The 18,435-nt window shown below is 35.6% G+C and overlaps 1 protein-coding gene across 1 annotated transcript in view; it reads right to left on the bottom strand.

The window, feature by feature from the left end:
- Positions 1-18,435, bottom strand: part of LOC109795936 (protein RRP6-like 2) — a 28,175-nt gene that overhangs the window by 2,765 nt on the left and 6,975 nt on the right. Inside the window, exons 2-11 of the mRNA XM_020355502.3 lie at positions 18,054-18,212; positions 17,598-17,756; positions 17,437-17,520; positions 16,500-16,579; positions 16,314-16,364; positions 12,927-13,035; positions 8,345-8,427; positions 8,140-8,185; positions 376-463; positions 103-275 (exon numbers count right to left, since the gene is read on the bottom strand). Of these exons, the coding sequence (XP_020211091.1) occupies positions 103-275; positions 376-463; positions 8,140-8,185; positions 8,345-8,427; positions 12,927-13,035; positions 16,314-16,364; positions 16,500-16,579; positions 17,437-17,520; positions 17,598-17,756; positions 18,054-18,212 (1,032 nt within the window). The remainder of the gene's footprint in view (positions 1-102; positions 276-375; positions 464-8,139; positions 8,186-8,344; positions 8,428-12,926; positions 13,036-16,313; positions 16,365-16,499; positions 16,580-17,436; positions 17,521-17,597; positions 17,757-18,053; positions 18,213-18,435) is intronic.

The following is an 18,435-nucleotide window of genomic DNA, read 5'->3' on the forward strand; positions in this document are numbered from 1 at the left end:
ATTCAAAACAATGCAAGTCACTGCAAAAGTACGAAGCAGACATGACACTGAAAATTCCTGCATCATTCAAGCAAGGTGTCAACTGTCTAACATATTACTTACACTTGCTGCATGTTCTTCTTTCAAACGTAGTGCAGTCTCTTCAAAGGCAGCAGCATTTTGCATAGAATGTCTAACAATGTTGACAATGACATCAAGGCTGCGCTCAACATATGGGAGCTTGGACTTTCCTACAATTCTCCGTAGATTGCTTATAATGACAGGCATCTGCTTAGCTTTGAAATGGGTAAACAAAAACTGAATTGGTGTTTGCCATGCAAAATTACTACTTATTAGACAAAGGACAATATAGAAGTCTACATAAATTTCATTTACCGATTTCAAGAATAATTTTATTAGGCAATACATAGCCAGGACTCTCATCATCTGCACGAGCAAGACCATCACGCCATTCACAAAGTCCCTGTCAGCCATGTACAGTGTATATGAAATATATTAGGTGTGGACCATACAGAAATATAAAGTAGAAGCAATATATGCAACCATTAGTTCAGAAATTAGAAGCTTGACATTTCTAATTTCTTTACAACAATCCTGAAACTATAGCTGGTTCATGCAGTGTCGGATGCTATATTGCATTGTGATTCTAAGAAAAGCTTATATTACGCAATATGCTTGGAAGGCCAATAGTATCTAGGTGGCTGACCAGAACAGTATTACATAAGATAACTATTCAAGGTACTATTGATGGTGGAGTCGTTGAGTCTACAGATAAAAGCATCGTGAAAAAAAAAAGGCAGTTGTTTTATAGAAGATGCAACTGCAAATGTAATAAATAATAATGACAAATGGTAGCCACAACACAGATTTTGGTAGGAAGCTGAAATAATATAGAGATGAACTGAACATGGATACTTCAAAATGTTGGGCTTATTTATATGAAAAGCAAGAGAGAGAGAGAAATCAAAGAAAACCAGAAGGAATTTATCTGACAAGGGAACAACTCCCTTTCCAACTGTAAAACAGTTTATTACAATTGTCCAAAAGAATCCATATTCAGTTTATTGCCAGCATATTTATATGCTTTACTTTCTTACTGTATCTAATTATTAGCTGTCATAACCAATAGCTGGCATAACCAGTCACTACTCAATGATCCCTCTTCCTTCTAGAATAAACTTACAATTGGAACCTCTTCATTCCTAACAATATCCCCCCCCCCCCCCACAAAAGTTGCTGAACCCTGTCCTTAAGGTTGAATTGAGGAAATTGCTCATGTCAGAACATTCTCCCAAATAGCTTCCATGAAGGTCATTTCTGCCACTTAACCAGGATCTGAACTACTTGATCATCAGCCCTATGAGCCGTTTGTCTAAAAGTTGTTTTGGAAGAATTTCCTCTGCCTGCATCTGTAACTGCAGGGGTGATGTTTGTTCACCATCATTGTCCAAATGCTTTCTTGAGTTTGGAAACATGAAACATCGGGTGCACTTGAGCCTGATCAGGAATCTGAAGCTAAAAAGCAGTCCTTGTTTGCTTGACCAACGCAAAAAGACACATAGTATCAGGCAGCCAACTTAGAGTATAACAGATGCTGTTAGGATCTTGGATTTGGACTCGGGCCCAACAAATTGGCTAAACAAAAAATTTGTTATAATTGCTGATGTAGCCAGTTAGTTAGAGGAGGAAACACAAATATAGGGAGAGGCATGCCGGCATTGCAAGAGAGAATGGGGGAGTATCATTTGTCATTTAGAACCTTAAGGTTGGGCAAAAAGAGAATCATCTCTTATTTGAGGAGCAATAGCTCGGGGGTTAAGGGGGGGCTTTTTTTTTTTCCCCTGTAATACATCTACTTTACCAATCAATAATATAATTTTCAGTTTCTCTTTAAATTGGAATTTTAATAATTGATCCAACCTGTTTGATTTTCGAGGAAGAGTCACTGTTGCCAAAGATGGAAGACATGTGGACTAAGATGGTGGAGTTGCCAGATTTTTCAAGGACAGACCCTGTTGGGTGTGTTGCCAAAGCTGAAGATTCTTTGAGGGGCAAGAAATCCACTTGTCCCATAAGCTACAATGGGAATTCGTGAGCATGGAGGGTGTAGCCAATGTTTTGGTTTCAAGCTTGGTGGCTTGGTGCTATAAAGGACCTTGATATTAACCGCGATTCGGTTTCCATAGCTATGATAAAAAGGTTTAGCCATGGTAGTAGAATGTTTTATGGATTGACTAACTTGGAACAAGAAGACCTTGGAGAAACTGAATCATCCATGCCATGGTAATCAGAATTGCCATTCAACTCATTCTGACAGGAAAGGCAGCTGAAGGTGGTATGCTTATAGATGTTTAAGTGACATCAAATAATGTGAGAATTCAAGTTTCAGGGTCCTCATGGTCTCTGCCAATGGTGCTCTCAATGAGTTATGATCATTCCAATAATGGACACATATTTCAGAAAAAAGTTTTTCATCATTTATTTACTGGTTTCAGCCTTGACAAAAAGGTTGTTCTTCCTGTGGTAGGTAATGTTAGGATACTGGGTTTAGGCCTAAGCCCAACAAATTGGCTAAATCAAGAATTTGTTACAATTGCTAAGCAGTTAGTTAGAGGATGAAATATAAATATAGGGAGAGGGAATGGCGAGGGGGAATGGGTGAGTATCATTTTTCAGTTAGAACCTCAGGTTGGGCAGCAAGAGAATTATCTCATCTCTGAGGAACAATAGCTCTGGGGTTACAGGAGGCTTCTTTTGTAATACATCTAGTTTTCTGATCAATAATATAATTTTCTGTTTCGCTTTAATTCAGGTTCTTATCAGATGCACAATAGTACCATGCCTGGGGTCGAATTTTGAGCAAAACCAAATCTCCCACTTTGATTTTAGAGGGTCTCCTATGTCTATCAGCAAATTCCATATGGCTTTGAGCATGATATAAATGGTATTTAAGATGCCATACAGCCTCATCTCTCACTGACTCAACAATAACTTCTAGTATGAATCTAGATAATGAATGGAAAGGACCTACTATAAACCATCCCAAATTGGGTGCATTTTGCAAAGGCTTGGAAACTGGTGTTAAACCAGAACCCGGCCAAGTGTAAGAAATCAGCCCACAGCTTGGGTTATTCAAGCTTCGTTAAACCATTATGCAAGCAACTTGTTGAGATCCCCATAGTAGAGCTCCATTTTCTTCAGCTACGTAAGCTGAGTAGTATGCTGCAATGACAACAATTTGAGGAACTCCATAGAAGACTCCAACACCTCCACTCAGCCTCCATAGTCACTACTCACAATGATAGAGGTGTTACAGTGAGTCCAACCTGGTGGGTTAACTTGGCACACCACAAGTCCAGGCTGGGTTAGAAAAATCGTGTACCAATTTTGACTAAATTCCAGCCCAACTCATTTAACCTATGATTCAAGCCAAAGTAAGCTGAGTTAGCTCAGTTAACCCACTAAACTCTAGCTATGTTTATGTTTTATGTTGTTGCCATTTGAAATTTTGATTGATATTTTCTTTTGTATTTTTGCATTTGAATCAATGATAGATCTGATTTCTTGATAGAAAAAATTGTAACTCTTTATTTTATTTATTAAAAACAGGAACGGGTAATTAATTTTTATTTTTTATTTTTTAAAATTTGGTGAGCCAACCCAAACCCACCTAACCTGCCAATCTGTGGTGGGTCAAGCCGGGTTGGGATTTTCTTGACTCACCAAAAAGTGAGTCGGGTTGGACTGACCCATTTAAAATACCAAGTTACCAACCTGTGGTGAGTCAGTCCGTATGAGCTGGTTTAGGGTTTAAGATTTAGGGTTGACTCACTTTGACATCCCTAAACCCTAAACCCTATATTTAAAAATGGTAGGACAGACTAATTGTTATGTCCTCAAAGATACAAGAAAGATATAGAGAGAAAGAAGGAGACGGGAAAGCAAGGGGGGAAGGCATGAGACATCTTTTCTGTTAGAACCTTGAGAGGTTGAACAAGAAGAGAGTAATCTCTTCTTTAAGGAGCATTTTCTCTGGGATTACAGAAGTCATCTTCTGTTAGGATATAGAATAAAGGGAATTAGAATAGTTATTAGTTATAAAGATATCATGGGCTAGGCCCATCACATCTATAAATAAGAGGTTACTTGGTAGAGGGGAGGATTCAGATTTGTTCACATTTGTAAATTGAGCATTAGCTCTTTGTGAAAGGAGAAATCCTTTGTGAAGGGGAAACCCTTGGAGGAGATATTTTTCTCCTATTTTTTGTTCTTTTTAACATATTCAATAAAATCTTTCTTTTCTTTCTCTTTCCTAATTCTTAGTTCCTAACAATTGGTCCGACCTGCCGGATCTTCGAGGGAGAGCCAGTGTTACTAGAGATGGAGGAAGCATATATTTGGGCCAAGGGGAAGCTGCCAGTCTTTGTGGGTACAAACCCATTGGGGTGGATTGCTAAGGCTGAGAAATTCTTTGAAGTGCAAGAAATTCATTCTTTCCATAAGTTGCAATATGCTTTCATGAGCATGAAAGGAGTAGCAATGCGGTGGTTCTACTTTTGGAGCCAAAAGAACCTAGATTCTGATTGGGAGTCATTCTCCACATCATTGATCAAAAGATTCTTGAAGCAAGAAAAGAAAAGGGACAAAGAAAGTTTGAAGATCAAGAATTATGGTGGCAAAAAATCTGAGATTAAGAAGAGACTCAATGAGGTTTCAAAGATCAAGAAACTCATTAATGAGATCACAACAAAACTTGGGGAAAAAGATAAGCTTCAGGAGGATCTTGATCACCTATTGCAAAAACAGGACTTGACAGAAGACATTGGCACCAGCAACCCAGTTCTGGACAGATTCAAGAAAATGCAGAAAATACCAAAGGCAGTGAGTCAGATTGCAGAGGTGACCTGGTGCATTCTTGGGAAAAACAAGTTGAGTTACCCACCTTTGATGGAAGCATAGAACAGAGAATTAACATGAAGGGTAGCAGTCTAAGGTGTAACAGTAACCTGTTGCAATTCTTGAAGTTAGAAAACAGAAATAAAGAAGTTTCAATCATCAAAAACAACACTATATGTGGTGGGGAAGACCACTTTCTAGGCGAGCCTTCATCATTAAACATCGTTGCATCTATGGATGACAACAGGACAAAGGAGCCTAGGCAAAAGGAAAGTACGAAGGCAACAATTGTGATTCAAGTTATACGAAGTCCACCATCTCCACTACCACCAAAGCCGCCAGACATGGGTTTGTATGCAGTGGCCAAAGGGTTCGTTGCTGATCCATCATGGGTAGACAACAAAGAGACACATTCTGTTAGAGCAAGTGATTTGGCTCTAGAGGATGAGAAAGAGGAAGGGGTAGATTTGGAATTCTACAAAGTGGGTCCAATTGCCCAAACCTATGAAAAAGTAGTTTTTTAGGGGTGTTGTTTCACTTTAGTCCCAACTATAGTGTGTTTTGATGTCATTTTTTTTTTGGTTTTCAGATTCCAACCTTGAGGACAAGGTTGATTTTCAAGGGGGTGGTATTGTTAGGATATAGAATAAAGGGAATTAGAATAGTTATTAGTTATAAAGATATCATGGGCTAGGCCCATCACATCTATAAATAAGAGGTTACTTGGTAGAGGGGAGGATTCAGATTTGTTCACATTTGTAAATTGAGCATTAGCTCTTTGTGAAAGGAGAAATCCTTTGTGAAGGGGAAACCCTTGGAGGAGATATTTCTCTCCTATTTTCTGTTCTTTTCAACATATTCAATAAAATCTTTCTTTTCTTTCTCTTTCCTAATTCTTAGTTCTTAACATCTTCTGTAATAGTTATTTTTTTCAATCAATAATATTGCTTTGTGTTCTTCATTAAATCGGATTCCTATCAGAAAACCCAAAGAAATTTCTCTGTCAAGCGAACAACTTCCTCCCAACTGTAAAACAATGTATTTCAATTGTTCAGAAGAATCCTCATTCAGTTAATTGCACCCTATTTATATGCTTCTCCCTCTTCCCCCTCTTCTTGCTACATCAAATTATAGCTGTCATAACCAACTACTAAATGATCCCTCTTCCTTCCGAGTAAGCTTTCACTTGTGTAACCTCTTGGTTCCTTAAAAATAGTGGGAAATAATTACATAGTATTTTTTATCTCTGTATGCATGGGGTATACTCGACAAAATATGATACTAAACACAATAGGAACATGAAAAATCTACACTGAACCTACATAACATAGTCCACCAATGGATCAATATATTATGATTGTTTGATATAATGAATGGTGTAGATCATATCAGTTATTGAAATAATTTATTAACTAAAAAGTTATATTAAAAATTTAATGGTCATTTTTACCCCGATTAAAACCCTGCACTCCATCTTCGTTCTTAACCTTGTATTTGCCTCTTTGGTGGGAGAGCAATAGTGGTATGCATCTCTCACCGCTTGTGCCGCGGCGAACAAACACTACAATCTGGTGGTGGAGCTTCTCCACCTCGATGCCAACCTCCTCATCAAGCTCACCTCCCTCTGCAGAATTCAGCGCCTCAAGACTATCTGAGACTCCTTGACACAGTTCTAGAACATTGCAAAACATTGCTCCCAGGTCACCAAAAATCTCATGTTGGAGCGCGAAACAGGAAAAGAATGCTACTCTCTCATCTGCACCGTAGCGTTGGCCGGCGAAGTGGATTTTATCAATGGAATTATGGGGATCGGTAGTCTACACTTGTGTTTGAGGGTGCTACAGTTGCATCCTGCCTCAAAGGAAAAGGATTGTTCTGGTGTGTGAGATTTTTTAAAGTTTGCAGTGTTAATTGTTAGAATCTGAAAATGTTTAAAATAATTTAATCATATTAATTCATAAATATTTTATATTTAAAATTTGAAACCATTCTGTCAATGAACTGCGCACAGCTGTCATGGCTGCCACAGTGGTGTTTGAAAGGTTTGGGTAAGGGACAAGTGATGGATATCGAGAAAAATCCAAGTCTCACATTGACTAAAGATAAGGCAATTAACGAGTATATAAGTAGGGGACAACCCTCATCTTATAAACTAATTTTATAGAGTTAAGTTAGACTCATAACCCACATTCTAAGATAGTATTAGAGTTATCTAGATCTAATTATAAAAGGAATACCTACCATTAATACATGCAACAAGCCCGATAGTGTTAGGCATGGAGTGTATTGGGAAAAACCTAACTCCTGCCTATCCTAGATCAATGTACCAAGCTCAATAGTACTAGACGGGAGGGGGTGTATATTGAGAAATATCCAAGTCTTACATCAACTAGAGATAAAACAATTAATGAGTATATAAGTAGGGGACAACCCTCACCTTACAAGTCGATTTTGTAGAGTTGAATTAGGCACATAACCCGCATTCTAAGAATGGGAGTATTGTGTTAAACACCTCTGTAGGAAAAAGAATTTAACAGGGACTTGATAGTAATTTTACTATGATTAAGAAATACATAATTAAAAATTAAATTACTGTAGCAAATTTTAGGCTTGTACACTGGTGGATCATATGAGAAGCTTCTCCACCGTAGCATTCACCAAGGAAAAAACCTACGATTTCAAGCAACTAACAAGAGATTGATCTCTTTTTCTATTTGCATTTTTTTGGAGGTGGGCAAGATAATGAGGTTTCCAACTGAAACAGGCTAACAGGGCTACAGAGATATAACAGAGAAGTGTCATGCTGTGTGAGAGAGGAAAGGTGTCGTGACATGCATCAGTCAGCTGAGTGGAAGAAGTGTGGCATTGCTTGAAGGGGAAGATCAGTTTAGATCAAAATACCCAAAAATATGGATTTTTGCTGTACATGATCATGCAACCTGACCTGCACAATTGTGAGTCTTCAACTTGCACAAACACGAGATCTCACAAGCTAGCAAGTTTGCTCATCGGTCTTCATATGATCCCATTCTGAAGCAATCATTCACTGAACCAAGAACAGAAGCCATCCAAAACTTGTAGGATTGTAGATTCTAGGATTGTAAGTAAAATTGTGATTTTGACAACAATGCTGAGGGCTACCCTTATGAACAGCAAAATGGTATTCAATAGAAAAACATACATTTATTCCTTGTGTATGTAAGCAAAGATAAGTGATACAAATAAAGTCAGGGAGCAACTTACTGAAACAACAGCAAGCTGTTGAGCATTAAAACCAGCTCCTCGCAACCTGTATAGAAAATTTAAATGCAATGCAAAAACTACAAAATTCATGCTCTACATAAAAGAGGCAGAAATGTAATAAAAATAATGCATGTAATTTGGAACAGTTGCTACAGATAAAGAATTCTGAAGTAATAAAAGATTGGCAACAGAGAAGGTAACAAACCCATATATATGAAGGTACGAGTCTTCTGTCAGCAGCTCTTTCTCATATAGGTGCATGCAGATATCATAACTGCGTTTGTAAACCTGTCAGTGACAGGTAATTTTAGTTAAAAGGCTATAAGAAAAGATTCATTAAACCAGCCATTCAGTAGAGTCGTTATGCAATTTGATTAAAGATCTATGTTGTAAATATGTAATTAATTTAGAGCGAATATTTTTCCTATAATTATTACTAATTTAGGACAGAAATTGATTGCCTGTAATTATTAGGAGATTATATTTCCCAATTTCCTGTTATTGGCCTATACATGTAGATTCATGATTGTATTTATAATCAAGCAATAATATTTACATTATTCCTCTTTAATGTTTTATTTCAACTTGGCATTAGAGCCTATCCTAAATTCATTGTTCGGTCACTTGCATTGCCACACTCCAGGCCCATCTAGTGTGAAGGAATGTGTTGGAAAGTCACCTTAATTACAGTCATCCCTAACCCGCCTTAGTTGTAACTTCTTTGGGGGGCTACCTTAATTGCAGCCTTGAGGGCTGTGTTTACTCCCACATCAACTAGATATGTGGCTAATGTAGTCCTTACAAGGCTTGGAAAGTCCTTACCTTATAAGTCAGATTTTGTATGGTTGAATTAGACATTGCTCACATCAAAGTGTTGCAACATTTTTTTACTTTCATTTCATTCAGGATCTTGCCACAGGAAAAACTATTCGAAATGCTAAAACAGATAGGGTTGTTGTACATATTATCTTCTGGATGGAAGAGTTGAAGATTCCAAAAAGGGTCCTGATCAAAAGGTGCCATCTTATTTATTTGTCTCATACTTGTCCTTACATTGATTTTGTTATAAGCATGGTGTATCAATTTATGCATTTCCCACATGAAGAACATCTTGAGACTGTTTACAGAATTCTTGGGTACCTAAAGGGCACAAGAGGAAAAGGTCTCCTCAAAAAAGCTGAAAAAAGTGGTCAACATCAGTATATATACTTTTGCTGATTGGGCTAGATCTGTTATATATAGAAGGTCAACATCGGGATATGCCACCTTCCTATGGGGTAATCTTGTCACCGAGGAGTAAAAAACAAATCATTGTTGCTAGGAGCAGTGCTGAAGCTGAGTTCAGTAACTTCAGTTCAATGGCTCAAGGGATATGAGGTTCTTTGGATGAAAAAAGTAGTAAAAAAAAAACTAGCAACTTTTCCTATGCAGTTGTTTTGCGATAACAAGGCTGCAATAAATATAGTTAATAATATAGTCTTACATTATCAAGGAGAAGCTTGAAGAAGGAATAATATGCAAGCCACTTATTTCAACCACTCAGCAGATTACAGATGTCTTAACCAAGGGCCTAAGGCAACCTTTTGAATATCAAGTTACCAAGTTGGGCATGATAGACATCTTCCCACCAACTTCCCTAGGTACAATCATCAATAAAATACTCCTTTATACCTTATTCAAAAAAAAAATGATGTCCTAACCGATAATGAAAGAGTAAACTTTTCCCTTTTTTGACAGTAGAGACACTGACATGAAGGAATAAGGCTTTTTTTTTTAACTGCAATGAGCACACATGGAACCTCAAGAAGATAAAGGTCATTCCCTTATCTAGCACGTCCAATGGTCCTTTCTAATTCCTTGCATTGAAATACACAATTATTATAAAAAAAAATAACAATTAAAGATGTCACTCGTAAGCTTGTAATCAGATAAGATTTTTGGACAACTTTAGAACATGAAAAATAAATATGCAAGATATGCCAGTAAATTTTTGAAGGGATTTATTTTGATGTTTCCTATACCAGCTACAATTACAAGAGTGTCACCTACAGTGACTGTTTTCTTACTGTTGGGACACTGAGAATAGGTGGAAAAGAATTAAGACGATGGGATCATATGGTTTGTGTGGCTCAAGAGTTGAGAACCCAATGGGGTGGGAGTGCTTTTGAGACATTAAATCCAAATGAAAGAAGCATACCTGAATATGCTGAAGTCCAGGTACCTGATGGATTTTCTTCCATAGTGAACAAAGACAGAGAAGAGAGACAATCAGCTTTTTGCATGGGGAAAAACTGGTGCTGTTCACGAAGAACAGTGAACAGCACCAGAAAATGGGAGCAAAATGAACTTTGGGACAAATTAGTAGATGGTAGAACAGGTCAAAAAATACTGTCCGGAAAGTCCTGATGGTGACAGGAAAAAATGCTAGAAAACTCAGAAAGTCCTTGGAAAGGTCACCAGAAAAAATGGCAGTTGCCTGAAGGCAGCAGAAAGTGACCAGGATATTTGACGGTTACTAGAAAATGTCACCAGAAAATTTAAGCTGTATTTTCTAATGTTTGACAGCTTCAGGAGCCCAGTCAAACCTTCTACAGAGATGTTTTTTTCTTGTGGAAGCAGAGCTCCTGTCAAATCCGGAGATCTGATACCATGTTAAAAAGAGAAAAACAAATATTTTCTGAATATGCTTGAGTGATAATTCTTCCCAGCGGAATGGATAAATTTATATTCAACAAAGATAATTAATGCCAAAACAATTTACAAGAGAAAAAAATTAAGATAACACTACTTCTTATGATGCATTGAACCTAACTATACATACCAAGTATCAAGGCAACTTGGAAAAATAAACATTAAAGGAGTTCCTATCCCTCAAACATTCCTATTTCCAACTAAAATATCCTTAGATGATTTAAAGATAAGGTTTGAAGGTAATATGGTATTGTCTTGTGACTACAAATCCACAATCAATATTGCCCATAATCCTGTGCAACATAACAGCACTACACATTAAGATAGACTGACAATTTATAAAGGAAAAACTGGCAGTGGGTTGATAACATAGTTGTTAATCCCGAATAGTTGAGTGGAGCAGTCAACCCCAAAAGTGGGATAGCAAGACTATTGCTATTCTAATGTATGTGGGTGTGTGTGTATGTGTGAGTGTGTGTGTGTGTATATGTGTATATATATATATATATATATATATATATATATATATATATATATTAAGCTCAAAATCAGAAAAGTAACTCAATTCTTGCATTAGTCATTTTTAATAATAAAAATTTATTGTACTTGAACAAAACATAAAATATAAAGTCTTCATTCCTACTATAACTAGGATCTGGGATTGAATCTAGCTTACCTTATGTTTTATATCCTTCCATGCAAACTTGTGCTAGAAATGGGGTAAGAAATCTATAATCCCATTGGAAATCTTCAAAAATGTTGGTGGTTAGTTCTAGTCTTGCATTGAATCATGTCTTATCCTAATCTAAACTTTTTGTACACCAACAAAAAAAAATTGTTATGTTTTACATAATTTATTAAATTTTATTACTATTATTATTTATTATTATTATTTAGTTTTTTTACATTATATGCTATGCTTATTTAAAAACTATAAATAACTTATGAGTGTAGATAATTTAATTTTTTTAAAATATAAGTGCAACATAGTTAAGGTATTATCTAAAATAAATACACAAGGCTTTTTTAAATTTAAATTTAATTTATAAAATATAATTTTTAATAATTTTCTTTTGCCTAACTTTTCTATTTGTTAAAGATGGTTTTAAAAAATCATTATTTTAAATTGAAAATAGATACTGACCACATAATTGGTGCAATTTTGAAATGAGACAAATGCAATATGCTTCTCTTTGTCTTCTTTGACTCTTCTGCTTTTCATCTTTGTTTCTTCTTGTAAACCCTAGATAAACTACAACTCCACTCTTCACACACCCTTACGCTAGGGAAGTGTCTGTTGGCAATGGAGGTTGTTGGTGGGAGTGGATCTTCGACATCTACAAGATGCAATGGCAAAGGGGTCGAGAATGGGAGAGAAGATAGGGTCGTGCAGCGAAAGGGAGTGTTTCTCGAACAGGGGCACCATTTCACACCGCTCCAGCTGTGACATTAAAATGCATCATGACAGTGTTACAGTAGCGGCTCCATGCCGCTCCATTGCTATAGCAGTCGCTCGGCCGCTATTGACAACTATGGTTGATAACAACTATCTATATTCCCACCAGACATCAATTACCAAGCATGTTAACTAAGGGCTGTCTGCCAGACAGTTTCATTAGCTAACTTGCAATCTGAGAATGATTAACATTCATTCACCAACTTGAGGAGTGTCCTAAATATGTAGTTAATTTTTTATTACAAAATATTTTCCTTGTAATTAGCAGTAATTTAGGACAGAGATTGATTACCTGAAATTATTAGGATATTTTATTTCCCTATTTCTTGCCTTCTTGATTATCATTGACCTATATAAGTAGATTCAAGATTGTATTTCTAATGAAGCAATAATATCAAGATTATTCCCCATTAATGTTTCCTTTTCAACTATCTGTAGTTGAAATATTGGCCAGCAATCAAATGTCAAACAGGCCTGATCAACTACAGCATGTTTTATGTATGGTTAAAAGATAAAATAGTTGAGACAAATTAGACTAGGGGAAAAAAGGAGTAGACTAGGGGAACAAAGGAGCAACCAATGGCCAGATGAAATAATTGATAGATCACATGTTCATTTAGCTAGTTTGGTATTAACTTACCTCCAGCAGAAGATTATCAGAACCTTCAGATTCCTTAGACAGTGTAAATAATCTGATCCTCATTAAATCGTATATATAAAGCAGATAGTGTGTATCTTCTCTGCCATATCTATCATCAGAATAATAATTCATTAGATTGTAGTAATAATACAAATCACAAGGACAACATACAAGTCATTATCACCTAAGATCTTAAAACGCACACATAGGAAGAAAGATCGAGAAGGTTAAAAGTAAATATAGAAAGGAGGAAGAACGGAAAAAATGAATTAGTACACTCAATTCCAAAATATACGCAGAGTATCCAAGTATATCAGCAACTTATAACAGTGAAACCCTACTAGCACTAAGAAACAGCCAACTTGGTATCCAAATAATCCCAACCTCAAACATAAACTATCATTTACTAAATATCTTAAGTTTCCAGAAAAAACCACTAAGCTACCAATTAAAAATTGAAAACTCTATTTAATAGTTTTATCCATAGTTGTCAACCCCAAATAGTGGAGCAGCCGACACCAAAAGTGGGATAACGTGATGACCGCTACTCTAATATTAAATATATATATATATATATAAATATATAAAAATGTTAAAATAATTAATAATATATATATATAAACAGAAAATAAGTCCATTTATGCATTAATTACTTTCAATAATAAAAATTCATAGTACTTAAACAAAACATAAAATAGAAAGTTAAGGAAACAATATGCTTAAAGTCTTATATTAAAATTTTTGGAACTTCAAATGTTCTCTGAACTACAATAATTAAAATAAAGAAAAGTAAAAATAAAATTTATCCAAATTAGACCCATCAAACCAAACCAAATTTTTTTTTAAAAAAATTAAAAAAAAACATTTGGAGCCATTGGCCCAATTCTCCCAACCCTAATTTGTATGTATATTGTAACCCTAAGACCCCATCAACTAGCCACTCTACTGCCGATCTCCCTCATTAGAAGATTCAATTGTCAAAGTCATCAAAGAAGAGGATGAAGCCGCTAGAGATGAAGACATGAGATCCACCAAAGAAAGATAGAGTCGTCAGAGAAGAAACCGCTTCGCATCAAGCTTTTTGTAGTGGCACTAAGCCGCTCCACTCTGCTCCGATCGCCATTGGTAACTACGATTTTATCCCACTGGGTGAGGTTAGCTACAGATTGCATAACCTTATTAGGCTTAATTAAAACCTGAATTTTTAAGGTATCATTCATCATAAGACCCCTTTTAATATTTCCTCCAAATCTTTCTCACAATCACATGGCTAACAAAAAACATGTGATTTACTCTCCTCATTGGAGCCTCCAATGACCTTATTTGCATGTTTCCAAACTCCAAGCCACATTAATCAATGTTCTATCATCTTTTCCTCAATACGTGTCATGCCAATAACTACTCAATCTTTGAATACAATCATTCCACATTTCATCCTTCTTGTGCCGCAACAGAAAACTTGATGCAAGGCATTTTACTAGAGCAATGGGAGCTGGCGCAAAAGTTGCAGACAGGGTGGCATGATCGTGAGTTAAGGTGACAAGTTTGGAGCAGTCTCGAAAGATTTAAAATACCCTCACTTAATGAGGGTATTTTTGTCTTTCCATTCAAATGCTTTCTTTCTTTTTCTCTTATTTTCGACTTATGTGTGTCGACTTGGGCCAGTCCTCACCAACCTTGTGCCCAAAGTCCCTAACATCTCCTTACTTCTCTCGACAGGCTGCGACTATGTCTTCTTTTTCGATGGATCTCCTGTCTTCTTTGACAGCTTTGTCTTCTTCGACGACTCTATTAATCTTCTAATGGGGGAGGGGACAAAGTGCCTGGCTGATGGGGTCTTAGGGATACAATAAACAAATTAGGGTTGGGAAAATTGGGCCAATGGGCCCAAATGTTTTTATCTTTATTTTCTCTTTTTTGGTTTGGTTTGATGGGATTAATTTAGTTAAATTTTATTTTTACTTCCCTTTATTTTTAATTATTATAGTTTAGAGAACATTTTAAGTAACAAAAAATTTAATATAAGACTTTAAGCATTTTGTTTCCTTAACTTTCAATTTTATGTTTCACTTAAGTACCATGAATTTTTATTATTGAAAATAATTAATGATAAATTGAGTTATTTTTCTATTTTTATATATATTATAAATTATTAATTAATTACTTAATATATATAATATTAGAATAGAGGTCATCCTGCTATCCCACTTTTGAGGTCGGGCACTATCTAGGATTGACAACTATGATATTTACTACCATAAAATATAGATTGTAGTATAATAATAAGATAAAACTTTCTTTAAAGCTTGGTAGGTACATCGCTATCACAAAGAGAATGCTAGGGATAATCTTTTGTATGTCCTTTGTAAGCACGTCCAAGACATTAAACAAGTAAAAACTCAAGGTTGTAAACCTAGCTAGCATAAATCCAAATTGATTCCATGTAGTCCCAATCTCTTCTCTTAATCTATGTTCAATCACCTTTCATGAGTCTTATCCCTCTATAATTTACAGTTACACAATTCTGAATATCCCCCTTTTCTATAAATACAAATATATATAATCCTAACACGCATTTCCCACATCCCATTATTTCTTTGTCCATCATGTTACCTTCATTGTTAGTAAGCAGCAAAGTAGTTGTATGTAAAATTCAGAGTACATTTGAATGATACTTCTAGTCATATCTTTTCAAAAAAATGAAGCCCAAATGAATGACACCTTCAGTCAGCTCATTGGTGCATTGAGTCCTTGAATTTTGGGGTGGTAACTTGATAGGAACCCAAATTAAAGAGAAACAGAAAGTGTATTATTTATTGGAAAATTAGATGTATTACAGGAGAAAAGACCCCTGTAACCCCAGAGCTATTGCTCCTAAGAGAAGAGATGATTCTCTTTGTGCCCAACCTCTCTAAAGTTCTAACTAAAAATATACCGAAACCCTTCCACCTACCTATGTCCACTCCTTATATAATTGTTGCATCCTCTAACTAACTTGGCCACATCAGCAATTATAACTAATTCTCTATTCAGCCCACATGTTGGGCTTAGGCCCAAACCAAGTATCCTATTTATTATAACTACCAACTAAAAGCTTCATTATGAAACTTATGCCCACATGATCATGACCGAATTGGCTTAAAATAAATGCCAAACTCTTATTCCAAGGTGAACTACAGATAAACCCCAGCTGAGTACAAGGAACATGACAACTTATAAGACCCATCTCCAGAAACCTGGACCACATACCTTGTGTTTATTATAGATATTATAATAATACACATCCAAAAACCAGCACTACTGAAAAAATAGAAGGCAAGCTGAAAACTAAAGCACGTGCAGAATCAAGAATGGATAAAGTGTGATAATTATAAAACACAGTTGCACCTTAGCATCACTTCAGGAAGAGGGCGTATTCTCCAATCTGCATTTTGGTATCTGCAAGGAGTTGACTTGTCAACCTTCCACAATGTTGGTAAGAATAAAAGGAATAGTTATTCAATAGGAAATGATAAAGCTTCTGTGTTAAGACACTGGAAAAGGGGGTAATTCCAAAAGGTAAAAACAGCATACTCTTTGTTTGCAGTAACCCCACAAAAGTGTTGCAAAAGATATTGCAGACTATATCTCTCCATCTTTAACACTCTTGAAGCCTGAGCAACAAAATTAAATATATATTAGTCTTGCTTGACAAAAAGAAGAGCAGCTTATAGAATGAATTCTCACTATGTGATCAAGGAACATGAATTATGACAACAATAATCAAAAGCAATAGAACTTTAAAGCTTATTTTTTATTCATATCATAATGTCATAGAACAGATCAACACATGCATGCATGAAAATTGAGCACTGAAATATTTTATTCAGGGTTATGCCAAATTTTGATCTTGCAAATATGAGTGTAGCATGAGTTTAATATAAAATCCTGGAAATATGTCTCAGAATATTCATATAAATGGCCATTTCAAAAGAAACTCTACAATCAGGTGAAGAAACTCATAGTCATTAGACCAGACAAGTAGAAAAGGCTCAAACAAAAGCAAAGCTGACATAGATCGCATGACAGGGGGCTTATTGCCAGCATTTTTCTTCAAGCTGCAGCAAAACAATCATATCTTATTACTCTAAGGCAGCAAATTCATCCAACATTAAACACAACCCAACACTCATTATTTTATGAAGCTAATTCTTCTTGGATGACAATTTGAAGAAATAAATTAAAAATAAAATAACCACAGATAGCTGGTATATATAAAAACAATTCATGTTATTTCACCCAATAATTAAGCTTTTGGGATGAATTTACATGACAAATTCATCTGTAAAACAAATACTAGTTCAGCAAATATTTATTGCATGCCCTCTACATGCAGAGCCAGAATCAACTGCCCATAAGTAAAGAAACAATGTGGTAACAATTATATAACTCATTGTACAATTTCATTTACTTGATAAAACTAATAAGGGGAGTAATTTCAATTTGAACATCCTGAGCTTTACAAACAAACCTGGCCAGTATCAAACATATTACAAACGTAAATGCCAAAATCCCGTTGCAGCCACACAATGTCTCGATCTGCTCCATGCAGAACCTACTTAACCATAATTACAGTCAACAAAAAGAAGCAAGTCTGATGAATTACAGAAACATCAATCATGTGCATCTGACCTTCTTCTTGGTAGGGTCCTTGAAAACTTCCCTCAGGTATGGCCCAACATGATTGCGGACCTTCAGAGTATCTATAATAAAATCTTCATTCCTAGTTGAGATTTGCATCAAGCAAGTCAAACCTTGGAAAGACCGATATTGATTATGTTCCAAATCCACCTAAAAATTCCAAGTCAAGATAAAATGACAACAGAATACAATGAAAGAAATGTAGATATCTGAATACGAAGTAATGCATCAAGGTTTGTGCAGCTTAAAAACAAGATACAAAGTGAATGCACAAATTTTGATTATGTATTACAAATCATTGCAGATGCACATATTAGAGATGAAAATATGGTTCTGCTAATGAATAATAATCCGAAACAAGCTCTAAATTAAGTGTACAATCAACCCACATAAACAAGAATCTAGTAGTATAAATGAAGGAAGCTTTTAGTAAAACATAATGAATACCGCAAATTCATTAACCGAAGATAGCTTAGCAGCCAACTCCTTCAATCCTTTGACATCCTCCACAAACTTGAAAGGGGTGCATTCCATTGAGGGAGGCTTTACTGGCACAAGATTCTCAAGATTTTCTTTATCAACAAAATCCAAAGCCGAGAGTTTCTCCTGAAATATAAATTAATTATTATAGAATATAATCAAGAAACAATAGATCAAGAATTATGCTTTTCGTTTTGCTATGAATTTTCTTTCACATGAATTGGGTACAAATCCAGTCAGACTAATATAATTAAAGAAAAAAAAAATCATCAGTGGCTAAAATAGCACATGTGGAAATGTAATAAAATGAATGAGACATGTCTAGCACAATTTATGAATTGGTTTTCGA

Source organism: Cajanus cajan, chromosome 4, assembly GCF_000230855.2.
Source record: "Cajanus cajan strain Asha chromosome 4, NIPB_CcT2T_4, whole genome shotgun sequence".
Taxonomy (NCBI): Eukaryota; Viridiplantae; Streptophyta; class Magnoliopsida; order Fabales; family Fabaceae; genus Cajanus; species Cajanus cajan.